General features: G+C 40.4%; 1 protein-coding gene across 3 annotated transcripts in view; it reads left to right on the top strand.

Moving 5' to 3' along the window:
* samd11 (sterile alpha motif domain containing 11) overlaps positions 1–19075 on the top strand; it is a 94553-nt gene that overhangs the window by 44259 nt on the left and 31219 nt on the right. For all 3 annotated transcript variants that reach the window (XM_008318817.3, XM_008318816.3, XM_008318815.3), the window contains 2 exons: positions 414–505; positions 13704–13879. In XM_008318817.3, coding sequence (XP_008317039.1) covers positions 414–505; positions 13704–13879 — 268 coding nt within the window. The remainder of the gene's footprint in view (positions 1–413; positions 506–13703; positions 13880–19075) is intronic.

Below are 19075 nucleotides of genomic sequence, written 5' to 3'. Positions count from 1 at the left end.
CAGCTGTGGCACTTTAATTACACCTGACGCCCTGAGTTGATTCGAGCAGATTTGATTCGACTTGAGATGTGGGGAGGGAGGGTGTCACCCCCAGGTCAAAAGGAGACAATCTTAAAGGTTAATATACTGATTCCTAAAGACATGTGACGGTGGGCTGCTGTCTCTCTGTCTCCATCACTCAGGTTGGACTAGATTTGAACCATGTAGAGTCCCACCAGTTCAGACAGTGAGTCTTAGATTGTATTCTCTGTTAATCTGCTGTAAAACTTTGTGTCTGAAGATGATGTCCTGGAAAACCATGCCCCGTCCCATGCATCGCTAAGCTATCGGAGAAGATGCGTTAGCTGTGTTTGAAAAGAAATCAAAATTTCAGGTTTGCTTAAAGTTTCTTTTTGTTATATTTTTTATTCCAGGTAAAAGTCTGAAGACTCTTATGTCCAAAGGAATCTTACAGGTGCACCCCCCCATCTGCGACTGTCCTGGCTGTAGAATTTCATCTCCAGTGGTAAGAACAGTTCATGTGCTGTGTCTCTGCTGCTGCTGCACTTGATCATGACAAACCTTTACATTTTGGGAGTTTAAATGTTGATGTGAAGGGTTAAAATATGCGGGGTTATCAGAGCTGAGTGATGTCAGTAGTTGTAGAGCACCGTGTTACCAATGGCGTCTAAAACAGTACCTACTCCAGCAAAGTTGTTGGGTTTTGTTTTTCTTATTGAAAGGTTTTGAGATATAATTAACACCCTACTTAAATGGAGAGTTTTACTTTGTGAAGTTGGTTTTACTTTGGATATGGGCTTTGTTAGTCCCTACGGGATCAATAGTTTTCTGTAAGTACATGTCAACTGTGCATAAAAGTAGGACCAACACAGAGACGATGTTTATGTCATCAGTTCTTTACCTCAGTGTGTCTCAGACATAAACGAGAAGCCATTAATCATGTCATTTTATGTATTTATTATTTTAGTTTTAATTAGTTTTCCTTCTGTTGCACACAACACTATAATTTATAGTTTTTAATTAAACAGATTAATTTGTGGTTTATTAAAAGTTGTAGTAACCTTGACAACTTTACTCTGGATATGAAAAAACTTAATCCAGTTTAAAAAATATGAAACTTCCTCTCTTTCATACTCGTATCATACATTTTTTTGGACAAACGTGTGATTTAGTGGTTATTTTTTAACTGGTGACTGTGAAAGTTCTAGAAAGTAATTGTGTAAATGGCCATTTCATACATTCTGCCCCATATTTGACCTTGTACAAAGAATATGTTCAAAGTCTGGCTCGAGGGCTGATTATGACAATTGAAAATGTATCTTATGTGGTCGGTCACTTCTTTCTTAAAGAAAGGACATTGACTGATAGCATTTTTGACAGGAGTTTCAGGATGTGCTCTTATCGATATAAGTAATCAAGCATGTCTCCATGTAGGGCAAATCAGCTCATATATAATTTTAACCACGTAACCTACAGTTATTATTAAATAATGTTTGTCATGTGACTCATTTTTCTGGATTACTTTAAGTAATATTTAAACTAATATTTTGACTTGTCTGTTAACCTCAAGACTTAGCTAACTGGCTAATCTTGACCAACTTTTTACACTAGCTTCTGGTGTTACGGAAGTGAGGAGTGATTAGCAAATTGTAACTAGTTTTGTAAAATTGGGGTTTTCTAGGTATTGCTGCCCTTATCTGACTGAAATGCTAAATAAAATTTGAGAGATAAAATAAAAAAAATTCTTTCTAAAACGGGTTTACTTGGATTTAGGTTAACTTAACTTGAATGAGTATGTGACTTTTCTAGTACTGAAAAGTAGGAGCAGTTGGCCTGCAGTCATTTTCACGTGGTAAAGTCTGCCCATCTAGAGAAAAGGTTGGGACACCCTTGGTGTACAGGCTGAACCAATAGCTGTAAGTGTGTGTTACTACTGTAGTGAAGTCTTATTTCTCTTCGTAACCTTGACGATGAAGTTCCTCCGGGCAGACACACATGTCATCTTTGATGATAATGTAACACAGCATGAATATCACTTCCACTCCCAGACGCCTGAGTATCAAAGAGCCCTTTTATTCACCTGCTTTGAAATGTTCAACATGGCTGCTCCACATAAGGTGTCGCTGGTTGCCTTGCTCTTACGCTCTTGTTAAATCAGCCTCTTCACCTGGCTGTTGAACTTTTGTTTGTCTTGTGGTTCCCTCGGGGCTCGGCCAGGGGCACCATGCCAAACCTCCGGGCCTTGCAGGTGTGTCACGAAGACAGCATCAGTGCTCGGCGTCTCTGTGTTTGTGTCAGTTATGAGCAAGCACGCTGCCGGCTCACTGTCGCCAAATCTGTTCACACAGGTTGTTAGTGTGTGTGTGTGTGTGTGTATGTGGGTGGGTGTGTGTGTGTGTGTTGGCGTGCTTGTGTTTTTATCACCACGAAGCGCATCTGTCGTCGTCTCCCAAGCACTAATCTTGAGGTAAGGGTGTAAGAGGCTTAGCGAGCTACCGAGCGTGGCTACTGCTGATTATTGTGTGCGAGGCACGCAAGGCCAAGGTGGTTTAAGCCGGAGGTGTTTGAGTAATGCAGGTAAACGGGGAAACATTTTTCACAGCCAAAAAATAACAACGATAATAAAAAAAAAAGTACTTTAACACAGGGTTCAGCCAAGACAAATTACCTCAGGAAGCTTTGGGGCAGTGAAGGTACAGAGCAGAGAAGCTCGGGTCTTAGATTTTAGTGAAGGATTTAAGAGTTTGAGCTTATTATAGATATCAGAGTGGTTGGTTTCTGTCTTGCAAGGGCTTGTACAGTTTCACTTCAATTATAGCCGTAACTGAGTAAAACTTCGTTACTGACGTAAGCAGATCTAGGAGAGCATAAAGGCTTGGTGGTGGTGTAGCCGGCTCTCCTTCTGCTTTGCCTTGTGTGGTGCTGGTGAAGACTGAATCCTGAGCCACAAAAAAACCCACAGTGACACACACGCACAAACACACAGAGGCGATGACTGTTGGCAGCTCTGTAAAAGGCAGTGAGGGTTAGGCGGAGGAGGGAAGGCAGCGGGACTTGTATGGCCTGTACTGGCGTCTCCTCTCTCTCCCCGCTGACTCCCCTCAGGGCATGGCAGCCAGCACTCCTTCACTGATGAGCTCCCTCTCACACTCTCTCTTCCGCACACAGTCACACACGCACGCACGCACACACACTACAAGCCTGCCTACTGACACAAATTACCTCATGCAGACATTTATTTTGAAAGTTTGACGGCTGAACTTTGAGTGATCTTGTTTTGCTATAGGCATGAGGGAAGCGATCATAAAAAAGGTGCAGCAGCTGGTGGAGAGACATTTCACCTGCCTGCTCTGGTCTCATGGAAGTTAATTTGCTATGTCGGCCCCAGACACAAGCTGTTTATAACGACACGACATAAAGCGAACCGTTCCCACACTCAACGGTCTGGAATTTGAATAGTGTTCGCCCACAGTCTGAAATGAAAACAGTTTATGAGTGATGTGCCGTTAATGATGAGATGTCAGAGCGAGGAAGCCGCTCAGTTTGACCTGTTATTACGGCACTCAAGTGATTTCGCTATCGTTTTAGCTTCAGCTGTTAGTGGGACACTTTGAGGCTGTTTGAAGCTGCTGAATCACATCATTTTTCATAACACAACAGTCATTCGTGCGTGGTCATGCACAGCTCTGTTTGTTCGTGTGTTTGTCTGTGTTCGGCTCTGTAGCTGTGTTTTCCTGTGCATTTTTGTAATGATTTGTAATCACCATGGCTGACTGGCTCGCCTGTTTGCTGTGTGTGGTGTGTGTGTTCACGTGTCTTCTCCCGGGAGAGCTGGGCTTCCTCGGCTGTTATTTCAGCGGAACTGGCAGAGGCTGTGAGGAAATTACACTCCCCTCCTCTGGCTCCTAAAGACCTCCTCCAATCAAGGGCTTCACTGGCAAAAAAGTGGAACTAAAATCACAGATAACTACACACACACACACACCGTTTAAATATAATATGTCACTGAGTGACGGCTTCTGAGATCGACTTCCTTTCCATGACAACTTCCGCTATGAGGCTGTGTGTTACTATGGTAACAGTGAAATCGGTCACTGGGTCAGCATAGGCAGAGTTGTGCTTATGTGGAGGGTGTGAACACACAAGGGTGTGTATGTTCATGTCACTGTGTCTTGGATTAATTATGGGATTAGGGGAGCCTCTAATGATGTTATTGTTCAGCCCAAATTCACATGTAGGCGGGTATTTTTGAAAAATGTATTTTCATCTTTTTTTTTTAAATGTTCTTGTTCATAATATAATTCTTTTGAATATTCTTGTTCAAAACCGTAGACCATATGTATTAGAAAGGGACGTAGCTGAACCATGGCTGCAAAGTGAAACCACAGAAATTCAAGTTAAGTTTGCAGGAAAACCTACAGCCTTGAGGATTAAAGTCAACTTATTTAACATCATTAGTCAGACCTAGTTTTCACATCATTTTGGGTAATCTATTCACACCTATCTGTTCACACCTGGGATAAAAATTCTTCCTGTGTGGGTCACATGTAATAGGTTTTGGCCAACTTTAAACTCTATACAAATAGACACGCAGGTTTGTGAGAACAAAATTATGATTTCAACAAGTCTGACAGTACAGGTGTGTCCACTGTCGCTGAAACTATGTGTATTTGTGTGTGTGTGGCAGCGTGTCACTGCACAGGGCGACCAGTAGAGACAGGAGAGAAACAATCATGTGACAGCCAGTGTTGATTTTGTGCCTGTAACAACAAATAAATTGGGCACCAAAAAGTTGGATGCACTGCAGCAGATCAGAGGATGACAGCCAAGTCAGCGGTCTCTAATCTGCCTTTAGGCTGGTCCGTGTTCCTCCACGCTGGAGTCTGTGACCACATGTGTCACAGCAACTCTTATACAAATGTGCTATTTGTGAACAAATCTCAAGGAAAGATTCAAGATGTTACTCAGTGCTGTCTGCATGTTCCAAGATCTGAGGGATGGATGTTAGTACCAGGTTTGATTCTGGTCATCGGTCCTAGCACTAGTACTTTTATTAGTGCAGTTTTATATCCAGCTGAGCAGTAACATGAAAAAAAAAATATTAATAATGTTCATTGTTGAGGTTTGTGCTGTAATCCAGTCCAGTTACATTGAATTCATTACAAATTATGATCCATCAGTTTATCTTTCATTCCATCTTTTATGGAACAAAATTAAAAATAATTTTAAGTAAGATTTTCTCACTGTCTGGTTCTCGTGTTCCTGCAATAGATCCGTCTCTGCTAGAAATGCTTCTCATTGTGGAAACGTACAAACTTTCTGCTACTGTTCTCAGTTCCTGGTGCCGGTTAGCACCTGTAAAGCCTTTATTTCTTCATTTTTATATAAAGATGTTCACCTCACTCTCTGTATGTACAAAGTTTCTCAAGAGGGGGCTAAAATAGAGTCAGCTTCTGTCAACAGAATGTGGTTTATCACAATGAGGTGTGTGTGCGTGTGTGACTGCACATGTGTATGTGTAAATGCTTGAAGGTTAAAAACATTTCCTCGAATGGTTATAATGTCAGGCATACAGAGAGTTGAGAAGACCAAACCAGGAAGTACGGTACGGTTTTTAATTGAAGGCAAGTTCTACGTTCTTGATCTTTAGTAAAGTTATGTTCGTTTGAGTCAAGTAAAATATAAATTCAGGGTTTGTCTACTAAGTTTTGTCTACTAAGTTTGAACCAGTAACTTATTGTCCTTTAATCGTTTCTGATAGCGTTTGGTGATGACCAGTGACAGATGTCAGTCTTGCTGTGACCACATGGACAAAAATCTCTTTCACAGTTATCACAGCTTTGTGCGCAGCTTAAATTTTCTTTGTCTTTGACAAGAGAGGGAGAGACAGACCGGTGTTATTTTTTTTTGTTAAAGCCAAACCATGAAAGTCAGAATGGGCCAATCTAAACATGAAGAACGAGAGAGAGAGACAGAGAGAGAGTAGGGAGTATAGGAGGAAGGAGGAATACATGAACGACAAAGAGCGAGAGGTGTACAGGCATGCTTCGCTGCACCGCCACTGACCTCCCAGCGCCGCCAAACTCCCCCGCACCTTCCCCTCCACATCACCGTCTCTTGGCCTCTATGCACTCCATCCCCTCCCCTCCCCTCCAGCACTCCCTCCCTGCCCTGTGTGCCGCTCCACTGAGCCGCAACTGCCTGCTCGGCTCAGCACGTAGGGGCTGAAGGCACAGAATGTGTGTTTGTCTGTGTGCACTTTCATGTACACACTCTTAGTGTGTTTGTGTGTGTGTGCGTCTGTGTGCGCGCAGGGAGGGGAGCAGGGGGACTTGCATGCCTGTCCGCCCAACAGTTCTCATTTTTTTTTCTGTTTCATGACCTTAAACAACCAAGTGCAGCTGAGAGACCTAACACACACAAACACATTTTCAGATTTGTCACGTGTCAGATTTTCTTTTAATTTGCGAAATTATGAATCAGACCTCGAATGGACATTGAAATGCCCTTGAAAGTCTCTTAGTGGGGCTTATAATGTCCAGTAAATTATATAGTTAACCTTTATAACCTCTAAGTACAATGTGTGCAGTTGATTATACAGTCCGTAGCCCATAGATCTTTGTTTTGAATCAATAGTTAGGGTTATCAAATATATTAGTAATAAGAAGAATTAACAGTGAAAGGTTAACAAAAGGTTAGCTAGAAATACAGTAGTGAAGAATGACCAAAAACATTACCGGCATCAGTAGAATGAAAGTAAGTTATCAAAATAAAAATAAACAGAAGAAAAACTAAACTTGCTGAAAGATAGCAAAGCCAGACGGCAAACAAAAGGTCAAATAAGAGTTTCTCAACAATACATAAAAGAAAAAACTAGCAGAAAACTAGACCGAGGATTACTGAAAGCCCCAACTAAAAGTGGACATTAGGATATGAATTAGACATAAGAAACGTGAAATAACACAGAAATATCAAATGCAACCCAAAAAGCTTGAAATTGAAGATAAATTATGGATAAAGGTATAAGAAAATGGCCATGTTCTATCCTGACAGTTTGACTGCATGGTAAGACCAGCAGAAACTTCACTTTTTCTACTGTATGAAATATTTGGAATATTCGGTGACAATGTTGAGTTTGGAGTGATAATGAGCTCTTGAAGAATATGGATATTTTTAGATATAGATTCATTTTTACTTTAGTTATAAAATCATAAATAATCGAATTGAAGTCTTGTAGCATGTAACGTCTAGCATCTAACGTCTGTATCGAATTGAAGTCTTGTAGCATGTAACAAATAACAGTGTCTAAATGCATTGCAACTCTACCATTAACAGAGTAAACACAAATGAATACTCCAAGACTCCTTGGAGTATTTGCACAAAGGAATTGGTCATTATTAGGCTTAACATCGGAAATGAGAGGAAGCCGAAATGCAAACAATGGTTTAAAGTTGTGCCGTCAATGTGGAGTCAGACAAACAACAAAATGGTTTTGGTATTTGCTAGAACAGTCTCTTGGCAGCTATTTTAAACCCTGCCTACAGGAACACTAACATAGACTTAATTTTCCAGGATAGCCCAATTACTTGTGTCCTTTTCTTTTTTTTTTTGTCTGCGCTGTGCAGTGACCCTTACTTTTACAGTATATGCAGCAGCACATCCCTGCTATAAAGACAAGAGACAAGTGGCACATTTAATGTTTTTGGATAAAAGATATGAGTTCTATAAGAATTTACGTTTATGCTTAAAAGTTATTGGTAGTTCTGCTAAAATATCTGGTTATCCACAGCCTGTTCTCACAGCAAATCTTACAGCAGAATATTAAATCCATTAGGAAAATGAAAAGGTTTCCTGCACTCTTTTTAGATTCAGCACAGACACGAGAAAAGTCAGGAAATACAGGGGATGCAAATAAGTGTTAGTTAACACCAACAGTGTCATAACCAAAGGGTAAATTAACAGGTAATATTTTGGGTGATAACAATGTAGTTTTAAACATGACAACTAAGGTGTAGTCAGTCATATATGTAAAAACTGCTAGTGATCACAAGCTCTAATCAAATTAGCTTTTTGCTTTGTGGTATGGCAGGGACTTTTTTATATCGGAGCACTTTCCTGATTGTTACCAGATAATCAAGTACAACTGAAAATATTTACATAATTTAATAAAAGCATTTCTTTGAAATAATGGCTCATTTGTACATAGTATGCCATGTTAGTAATACACGCTTCTTAAAATTTTACAGTCAAATTACATAGACTAACGTGTGGAGGAAAAAAGTGAAGATGTGAGATATAATGTTAGCTTTGCTTTTTACAGTGCTCTGATAGGATGGTGTTTGTCGGTCATATATGTTGTCAAATCATAACTCGCCATATATATTTATATATCTATATAAGATGTATATGTATGTATAATATATATATATTATTTGTATATTTATATTTTATATATTAATATTTCCTATGGTAATTTTAATATTAAACAGTTTTCTTTGAGAAGGTGACCTGTTGGTTAGTTAGATATTGTTGGTTGAGTTGTTAAAATGAAAAAAAATAAAAAAATTCACAGATGTTGATCAGATATATATATTTTTTTTTTTTAAATGATTCCATTCACATAAAGTCTGTCAACATCACGTAGAATCGCAAATGCGCTTGAGGTCAAATAGATGAAGTTGAACCCCCTCACAGTCAAACAGAGAGTCAACTTAACTGGTACAACATTTTTGGGCAACACTAGTACAAAGTGACAGTAGGCTTGAACAAGGAATGCTGTATTTTTGTTTTAGTTCAGCTCATACATTATGAATTGAGTCTGTCCAGCTGAGGTAAAGCAACATAAAGGACGGAGACTAAACAGAGTTAAGAATGCATGAGTTGAGTTTTGTGATGAACCTGACTTCCACACGTGGCGCACACACAGATACAGCACAGCATTTGTTGTTTTTGGTCCTGTTTCAGAGAACTTACGTGAGCACGGTAATGACCTCTCCCTCCACTACCTCCCCCAAACTCCCCTCACTCATTTTTTTCCCTCTATCTCCTGCACTGTCGTCTCCTCAACACCTTCCCCTCCCCCCCAGTGCTCGCGCCAAGTTGGCCCTCCATCCCGCCTACACGCACATACACACACACACAAACACACACACACAGCAGTAGCTGCCCGTGACATTCCTGCAGCTGCGGCGCTCTCTCTCCCTCACACGCGCCCCCCCAGCGTTCCCCCTGGGGGACGAATGCCTAATGAGTCACGCGCCTGTCTGCCGTTACCTCGCAGCGTGGATTGTGTGTGTATGGGTGTGTGTGTGTGTGTGTTCACCGACGCTGGCTGGAGCTACAGCAGGGCGCTGCATCTTCAAGAAATAATGCAAGGAGAAAAAAAGAAGAAGAAAAAACAGAGACCCTTGTTTTTGCGCTTTTCAAACGAGAGCTCTTTTGAATAAAGTTAAAAAGAAAAGAAGCTTCATATAATTTCTGCTTGGATTTCCTGTCTAATGTGTGTCGCGTTTCATTACGAGACTAATTTGTTTCCCCTAAACCAGGATTTTAGACACTGCCCTAAATGTGTTTCACAGAAGTGTGTGGTTGTTAAAGTAAGAACAATCGTCACCAGGTGTTTTTGCTAACGGTTCCTTTGACTTTCAGCGTTAGCAATAGCTGTGCATTGAATACTACGACAATATTTGGTGTTTGATTGATTCGGACTAGAAATATCATGGTACGTGTCCCTAGTATTGTTATAAAGTTATTCTTTATATCAACTGTGCAATTAACTTTTTAGAGAAGGTTCAAGAACCCAAACGAGTAAAGACAACGTGCCTCAATAAGACACATCGTTGGTGTTATGCAACGGTTCTAAGCACTGAATCACCGCAAGGCCCTATTCACTGTGTTTCTTCCACTGACACTTGGTCCTGGTCTCTGATTGGCCTGCACTATTGAAGTCATGAAGATGATCCCTGGCCACTGTGTCTATTTGACCGTGATCATACACCAGGCAACACCAAAGTAGATCTGTGACAAGGCTGTACTGTGAATATGGTTTAGGTGTCCAACACCTTTTGAAGGCATCACTTTAACTCCCTGTATTTATATTTCTTTTCCACACCTTTAGACAGGCCTGGCCACCTTCTTGCACTGCTGTGTTTCCACACCAGCATTATTAGGTGTACTTTTAGCATTGTGATATAGAACCCAGACACAGAGAGTGATGAAGAGTGTTTGCATTAGTGTTGTTGTGCTACAGCTACCACAGAAATGCTATAACTGTCCAGAGAAAGGAAGAGGTGAGCAGAGGTGTTGCACTCTGCACTCATCATAAGCTGTCCTCCGTTGCTAATTGTACCTTTAAATATTATGTTTTTCTGCCTCACAAGAAGTAAAAAAAAAAGGAGTGAAACTATTTAGAACCAGATATTTAATTTAGGGGACAACCTTAAGAAGATGATGTGAATACATCCTTTTTATATTCTTAAATCAGTTAGTCTTTTTTTTATTACAGGGTCAGGTGTTTTTGATTGTTAATGTTTTTGTTAAAATACATAACATACAACTTTTGTCAGAAGTTGTGAAGCTGTATCTCTTAGACGTTTTCGTTGGCCAGTTTGTAACACTGTGGTCAGCGTCTGCCTGTATGGCACCTTTTTTATGTGTGTGAATGTGAAGCCCAGATATATATGTCCTGACTATCAGGCAGAAGACGTGGGAGGCAATATTCATAGAGAGGTGCTTTTAGTGGGACTTTTATGAGAGACTTTTTTCCAAGACTAAGAGGTGGTTGACCACACACACAGTAAGGTTTCCTCAACTCAACACTGTGTGAGTGTGTGTGCGTGTGCATGTGCATGACTGAGAGTTCAGTCGCCCTTCCTCTCGGTGCTCTTACGTGGGCTTCCAGGGGTGTGTGCTTTGCTCCGTGTTTTGTTTCACAGAGCCGAACCCCCGTGCTGCGGAAGTGTTGCCGGAAGCAGTGGGAGCTCGCCCCCAGTTCTGCGTCAGTGCCACTAAAGAAAGGATTGGGGCTTTCCGGGAGGACAGGGGGAAGGGGGAGGGGAGCTGTCAGCCTGAGTATGTCATGGCCATGTGGGTGGTTGTCTACATGGTCACACACACACACACACACACACACACACTCACACACACTCACACACACAGCACTATAGTCACGACTGCTCTAAGACAAACTATTCTAGTGTACTCTATAATGCTGGCATGCTCCAAGTAAAATCCCCCTGCCATACAGGGGAATTCTAAGAAACAGGTGTGTGTGTTGTGGGAGGGGGGGTGTCTGTGTATGTGTGTGTCTTTTTGTGACACTTATTTGGCATTGTGTACTTGTGTTTTACCTGAAAGTTTACTTCATTATCTCACCTCAAATACTCTCTTCTGACTGGGAGACAAATGTGTCCACTGGTTGTTCTTCTGAGTGAGAATGTTCTGCTGATCAGAATTCAGTAGCTGCTGCGTGTCTGCTGCTCTGCTCTCCCTTTTTGATAAGTTTGTGACTCTAGAAGGACTTGGAAATTAAAGTCTGACCAGCATTTGTGTTTCTGACCCGTGTTGGTGTAACGTTGGATAAAAACGAGTCACACTGGGGTTCAACAGACTTCTGTGAATAAAGTCAATCCTCTTTTATATCTGTGCACAGGGACAAGGACAGTAAACAGTCAGGGTTCAACAGTGAGGCTTAACTGTTGGTATTAAAGTGCTGACTGAAATATGAACTTCCTGACTGATAGCTGTGGTGTAACCCCTTTAAAATATAGACCACTAATGAAAGAAGTTAAGGAGTCAAGTCACTTAAATTTGTGTAGTCCAAAATAATTTAAAAAATCCCTGAATAGAGATTACAGGTCAACATTGTAGTAACTAGTAATTTCCCACTACTCCAAAAATACAGTTGGCAAAGACATATAGATAGTGCGTCTTGAAACATCTATCTGGGACAAAAACAATTTAGCTTCACAGGAAGCTTTATTAGTAACTGCAGCGATTACTGTGAAAATCTGTTTGATGCAGTATCAAACATGGTATCTGTTTGATACCATCACGTCAAGTGATGGTATTTAAAATGTCGGTGTGTAGAATTATTTTTTCTAAGTAAAAATGTTGTCAAATGTCACTCAGCTCGTCCAACTTATCAAAGTTTGTCACAGCATCTGTCTGTCCTCAATCTTTTTGAACTTTACGTAATATTAACTGTGGCCAAAGTGAAAATAGAACCGGGTGGTCTCCATACAGTCCACTGTTTTAAAGATATGTATCTGTCATGCCACTGTAGCTGCTTCTAGATAGTTATTAGTTTGTGTCCCACCAACACAACACTGGAGTTTGGGCACTTCCTTCCCAAAGCCAGACGGTGTGAAACAGTAGCAGGAGTGTAAGAAAGTCATCCACTGTCCTCAAATACTGGAGCAGAACTTGTAGAAACCCATGACAGGAAGAAAGAAAGACGAAAAACCTCTTTTTTTGGCAAGGCATGAAAAAAGAGAGTGGGAAGAAATGTGCAGAACTCTGTGGCCTGCTCATCCTGGGGGATGTTTTCATCTGCCTCTGTCTCTCCCCTCAACTTTTTTTTTAATGTCTGCCATTTGAGAGACTCCAGAGGGGCTGCACCTGTTTGCCTCTTGGCTAGGAGCCCCTAAATCCCTCCTCCTGCCCCTGTCTGCCACTCATGCTGCTGCACCTCCTGGGATGGAAATAGCGAAGGAAGGAGGGATCAGGGAGCAGCAGTGGAGAGCAGGGTTGCGTGTGGTGGAAGGCATAGCTAGAGGGCTCGAAGGCATCCGGGAGTAAGACTCGTGACGTAGGAGCAGACAGGGCGGGGGGAGGGGGGGTTATCATTACTTCAAATACATGTCCACTTTCCTAAAAAAGACACTTCCTGCTGTGAGGCCAAGAGCGTCAGTGATTTTTTTTTTCTTTTTCATTTTCTTTCCAAACAAACTCACGTCTGCTAAACCAAGTAATCCTGTTATTCTTATGCTGTTCCATAATTCCCTAATCTGGCCCAATCTTTTATATCTCTTACTTTGTCTCTTCCATCTCATTAAGAGGTCCATCATGATCTGCAGTGACCCCTTCAGGCTCTAATAAAGGTTCTATAATATTTACTAAAGGTTATTAATATTATTTTTTTAATATAGTACCATATACTAATCTGCAGCAGTGTAACCCTCTGTTTGTATTTTCTTCTTCTGTCTTTCTTCTGAACGTTGCCATTATGTGTTGTGGTTTTAGGATTTAAAAGTTTGAAAAGAACCTAACTTCTCTTAGCTGCTCGTTCTGCCCCTAACAAGTTGTTGTAAATTTCTACGGAACACTTTATTATCAAGAATAAATGCAGCGGATAACAGAACTGAAATAGTTTTCAAAGTTCTATTCATAGACATAAGGCCTTGTTGTTCTTTTCTGAGGATGTTATATGGACTTTTGCTGCAGAACAAGTTTTTGCCTTTCATAAATTATTTTATGACAAATAAATGAAAATTTTAAATTTTATTTTGCAAATCCTTTTAAGTAAAAAAAAGTTTTCTGCTTACTTTACTTTAGTATAAAAAAGTTGTTAAAAAATTCTAAAGTTTGTCCAGTGACATGTTTCCTTGTAATAAATTGTATTTGTAGTCTTTGTTTATCAGTGTGTGCTATTCAATCCAGGAACGTTTCTGTCCCTAACACAGTTCTGTCCCTTTTTTTTCCAGAACCGTGGACGCTTGGCTGAGAAACGCACCATTCCCCTTCCTCCCAACCGTGTGCCTAAGAAGGAGCTGGCCTCCATCTTCAGCAGTGACGACAGTGAAGGCAGTGAGCGGGCTAGTGGGGATAATGCCCACATCAAACAAGAGGACGAGTTGCAATACAGTATCATGAAAAAGAGGTGAGGCTGATCTGATCACTGACGTCTGTCACCATGGCTGTGGTGTCATCCATGACACAGATGTTTGACTGTTTCTTTTTTCTGACTTTTTATCGTTCTACTTCAGTAGCCAACGTTCTAAGACTAAACCTAAGGCTCTTCTTAATAACTGATTTATTTCAAACATGAAAGAACTGACATAAGAAACAGCCTGATGTGCCATAGACAGATATAATGCAGAATTTGCTCATTGATTAACCTCAGCCAGTCCCCAGCTGCATAATAAGCAGCTTGTGCAACCTCATTATGTTGGAGGATGTTTTTCATCTCCTGAGACTTGCGTGTGACACGGTGGACAGCACGGCAACTTGTGAAGCTTAAAATGGATCCACTAACCTCATTTGAACGGCTTTCCCCTCCCCCTGACACTTGTGCCGCCGGCGTGTTAAGACGATAATGAATTTAAAGAACACTTATGACTAATATGTCAAGCTTTTACCCTTTGAAAGGCGGCGGACTCACTGGAGCCGCTTCTACTGCGGTCTGTCCCGGGCATCCGTCTCAGCCGTGTTTTATCCCTTAGTGCAGGTCTGGACGAACGGGATAATGGGATGTCCAATCACGGAAATCTTATTTCCATTGACCGCAGCTTCGTAAGTGAGTCGTAGAAGGGTCTTAACAAATTGGATTTGGCCAGTGGATGCAAAAAAATACAGGGCCTCTGTGTGCATGTGTGAGTGCATCTTTGCTGTCTCATCTACACATCATCACGGTTCGCGGCAGCCTTGTGTCTCACCCATTAGTAGCCCATTGTGTCTCACCCATTAGGATGGCTACTAGATAGTAAAAATTAGCTTTTAAAATTCTTGAATAATTGAGATTTTAGTTGACTCTGACTTTTCTTTGTGAACAGATTTGATGAAATACAGACGTGGTTTACAAACAAAAAGTCAACAGCTTCCTGTTTTTATTTTTATATTTAACTATATGCTCGATGGCCCTTTCAGGGTATTTAGGTTTGTTGTTGTGCTTGGTGACTGACTTATTGACTAGAAAGAACTTCTTTATGGAGCAATACATGTTTTATCCACCAGTTTTGACCAGTTCTTATAAACTTCTGACAAGAACTTAGCCCTAAACTGTGACATTGCCTCATCTATGACTTACCAAACTTGCCAAAAACTCTCTGGTGTATTTTTATCCAGCTTCTGTCTGAGGTAACATGCTGCATGTGATTTTAATTTTTTAACTTTGTCCATAACACCTCTGCCTCATCTTCAGACCACTGCTGATTTAGAAAATATATATATATATATGTAAATATTGAGTTGCATTTCAAAACAGTTCATTATTGAGCAGCAGAAAAAATGTATTAGTTCAGGAAGGTGTTTTGAGATATCACTCTTTAATTCTGGGTCCTGCCACTGCTTTTTCATTTCTCTTCTTGTCCAGTCTAATGTGGCTCACGCCATAGGAAACACTGGCTAACTGACTATTTTATCTCAGTCAGACACACTAATGATATCATCACTATCATTCAGTAATGTGAACATTTTGTGTAGAAATGTTTATAGCAGTCTGGTTCTGGAATATTTGTTCACCTCTATGAGAGACGATACAAGTTGTTGCTGTAGGGTCTGAGAACGCCACTGGACCGACTTGTTACTTACTGAAAGATTAAGTGTTGATTGTAAAAACTAAACAAGCACACGTTAATGAGATGTTGCAAATACATAACCATATTTTTTACCATTACCATAATGTATCGTGCCATCCAGTAAGTTAACTGTCACCATAAAACATAATGGGCTAAATTACCTTATAATTCCTAGTAAACTATGACTTTGTATAACAGTAAACAGCAGCCTGTTTGGCTTGGTCTGTTTGTCTACAGAGGCTGGTGTCGTTTTCCCTCAGGTTCATTATCAGCCAGTTCACCTGCTTTTTTTTCTAGATTAATGCTAATAGTTATTTAGTTCTGTATAAAGCTGTGAAAGTTGTGAAACCCTGCTGAAGGAGCACGGAGCACCTGGACTCCAGAGGAGAAGCAGCCAGGCCACAGATCTAACCCAGTAATCACAATAAGATATTGATACCTTAAGCTCCTGTGTGGCTCCGCCAAAACACTACGGGACAACGAGGTGGAAAGTACAAAAGCTTGTCTCGCTCACTGTAGATTGTGACTCGGATTTGTTAACACTGATTTATAGATTTCATCCTCAGCGCTAAATATTTGATAGCAGCACCATGGGGTTTGGTGCCTGACCGAAGTGCAGAACAAAGCTTACCTTGGTGTTTGTTAGAGTTGGCCTTAGATAACAAAGGCTTTGATCGAAAAGTGCTGACTGAGAGTCTGGGTAATTACCCAACAACCACTGTGGATTTTATAAGTTACACACACTGACGTCGACTTTTTGTCCGTGTCCTTTACCTAGAAAAAAATGAATGAGAAAAAAAACCCTCCACCAAAGCTATTATGTTATTGAATGAAAAGTTTTTTCAGTGTCGCAGACATGATCTACTTCATCAGTTTCTCTTATGGGTGATTCCATCCACACAAACAAACAAATTATTTACTTCTGGCTCAGTAATTTATCAGTGGTGAATCAGTCCAACACTGTTCAGTAGATCAACAGGAAGACAGGCTGTTTACTACAGAGGAAGGCATAAAGAATTCCAGACTGTTCGATAAGTCTTACTGTCAGAGGGTTTGACTGGATCTCTCAGTCAGGTCTCCTTTGTTTTTCTGTTTTCTGACCCACTCAGAGGGACAGAAAGCTGTTTGAAACAAACAACATGTTGAATTTAACATAAGGTGCTGGTGGTGGTTAATGGTCTTCAAAGAATACGGTTCTTGTCAGACCGTACTAGGACTGAGATTTAAGAGTTTGTGTCACATGATCTATACAAGAAAAGTTCTGGTTAGTAAAAGTAACTAAAGGAAAAAATAGAAAAAAACACCATGACGTTTCATTTAGGGTTTGTTTTAAACCTGCAAAAGGAGATTCTGTCCATTTTTTATTTATCATTCATTACTTTTTTAATCTAACAAACTTGCCTGCAACTAACTGTCCCGACCACCAACAGTGTAGCATTCGTGTGGTCGTCCATTTTATCGCATTTATTTATTTGCTCATTGAGACGGTAATTCAATAGTGATTAAAATAACTACTTTTTTTTAAAGTGTGACACAGTAAACTTTAAAATAAAAGCCAAAAGTCGGTACCTATCCTGAAACTGAAGCTGATCTAAATTTTTGTGATTATATATGGTTATATTCACATAAATACCAACCATAATAATTGTTTTGCCCTTTGCATCTCAGCTCTATGTTTAATCCAAGTGTCTCATATTTTACATATAGGTGTCGTTGTCATTGTAGAACCACAGACAGATATCATTGCTGAGTGAGCAACTGTACTCCTCCAGCGTTAGACATTTTCTCCTTTGGCTTTATTGAGCAACTGTGTCATTGCCTTGTGCCAGTAAGGGGTCATGCACAGTGTGAAATTACTGGAAATGTCTCTCCCTTAAAGTACTAATTAGTGAGCTGGGAGGTTTTATAGATTTCTACAGAAGCTTTTTGCTTGAAGAATATTTTCTTGGCCTTGTTTACACGTGTTGACCGTGGCAACAGTCAACAGTCAGCAGTTGTTGATTGGGCGTTGGCTTTGGAAGTTCATTGTTTCCACATAGAGTTGTATTCTGTTCAATAACTCCCTGTCAAAACCATTAGTATTAACAGAGGGCGGTCAGCTGCAGGGCAGAATATATTTCTTTCTAACAGAGGCTTTTTTGTTGTGATGAATTTCCTTTATTGTCATCGTACATATGTTTTTGGGATTTTGTTTTAGGTTTTTTAGCTTAATTTCTTTTCTATTCTATTTTTTTGCTAAAAAAGCTACACGCTAACTTTAAACTTGTTTTTTGGTCTTTTAACTTAAATGTGGCTATTTGGTAAATATTGGTGACAACATTTTTGGATGACTTCTGACAAAGTGTATCTTTCGACAATATTTACTGTTTATGAGTGGCCTCTATAGAATAAAATAGAATGTCAGTTAACAGTTTAACAGATTGGCATGTTTTCCACAAAAGGTATTGGATAGGTAAATAATAATAACACACCGCTACTGAAACCAAATCATTTTTATTAAAGCCAAATAACAAAAAATCATGACACAGAACAGCAGACAACCAAAATGCAATATGGACGACTTACAGTTGTTGTTTTTTTACTTATTGACTTTCTGTCAATCTTCCTAACAGTAAAACAACTGGGAGAAAGGGAAGGCCAAGTGGAACAGCCTTTCTGTCTTATTTATTCCTGTATCTACTTCTGTATTTATTCATTAGCTCTCCCCTCGCAGAGGTCTTCACTGTGTCTCTATTCCACGGAGTGTGCAGCAGGGCAAATCAGACAAAAGAATCTGGAAGTAGAAAAAAAATGTGAATATAAAAGAGATATTACCTCCTTTAGATGTTATGTCTAAATGTGATATCACAGATAGTGTATTGAATAAAATTAAGATACTTATTTGTCTGATTTGGTTCCACATCATATGATATTAAAATGTCACTGAATATTAATGTCCTGCATTGTAGACGCCAAGTCCTGAGTCACTTGTTTTACACGGCTGCGTTATGATTAGCAACAACTACGGCGCCAGATGAAGAGCGTTCACACGGACCTCGTGCAAGAATATTCAGCGTTTCAGTGAAGCCACTGAATACGGCTTAAACTTAAACCATTGCTTCTCATCGCTGCCCGATTTGCAAACAGCACCACTGTCATCGAGTTTATGTAACCGGAGCAACCAACACAGCGAAAGTCTGTTTCAGAAAAATTATATATGTATATTTTAATTTCCCGATTATATGAAGTTTTAATAGCTGTGTTGTGATTCGTTTCTCTCTCTCTCTCTCTCTCCTCTCTCTCTCTCCACCTTCACCTCCCATGCTGTGCGTCTGTCAGCACTTTCCCAGTGCTGGTGTGAGACATGGCGTCAGGGCGCCTGGTCTGGCAGCTCACTGCCAACTAACGCTGTGACCTCCAGCTACATGTGCCACGGCCACAGCAGGCCACTGCTGAGAGTTTATACACAGTCCACTGTTAAGCTGCTTCTCCAACACATACAGAAAAACAAAGATGTTTGAGCACCAATATGCAGAACATTGCCCTGACTTCCTCTGTGACTTTCTGTCACAGGTATTCCA

This window comes from Cynoglossus semilaevis, chromosome 10 (assembly GCF_000523025.1).
Source record: "Cynoglossus semilaevis isolate Cse_v1.0 chromosome 10, Cse_v1.0, whole genome shotgun sequence".
Taxonomy (NCBI): domain Eukaryota; kingdom Metazoa; phylum Chordata; class Actinopteri; order Pleuronectiformes; family Cynoglossidae; genus Cynoglossus; species Cynoglossus semilaevis.
This window is presented reverse-complemented; position numbering and strand designations above follow the sequence as displayed.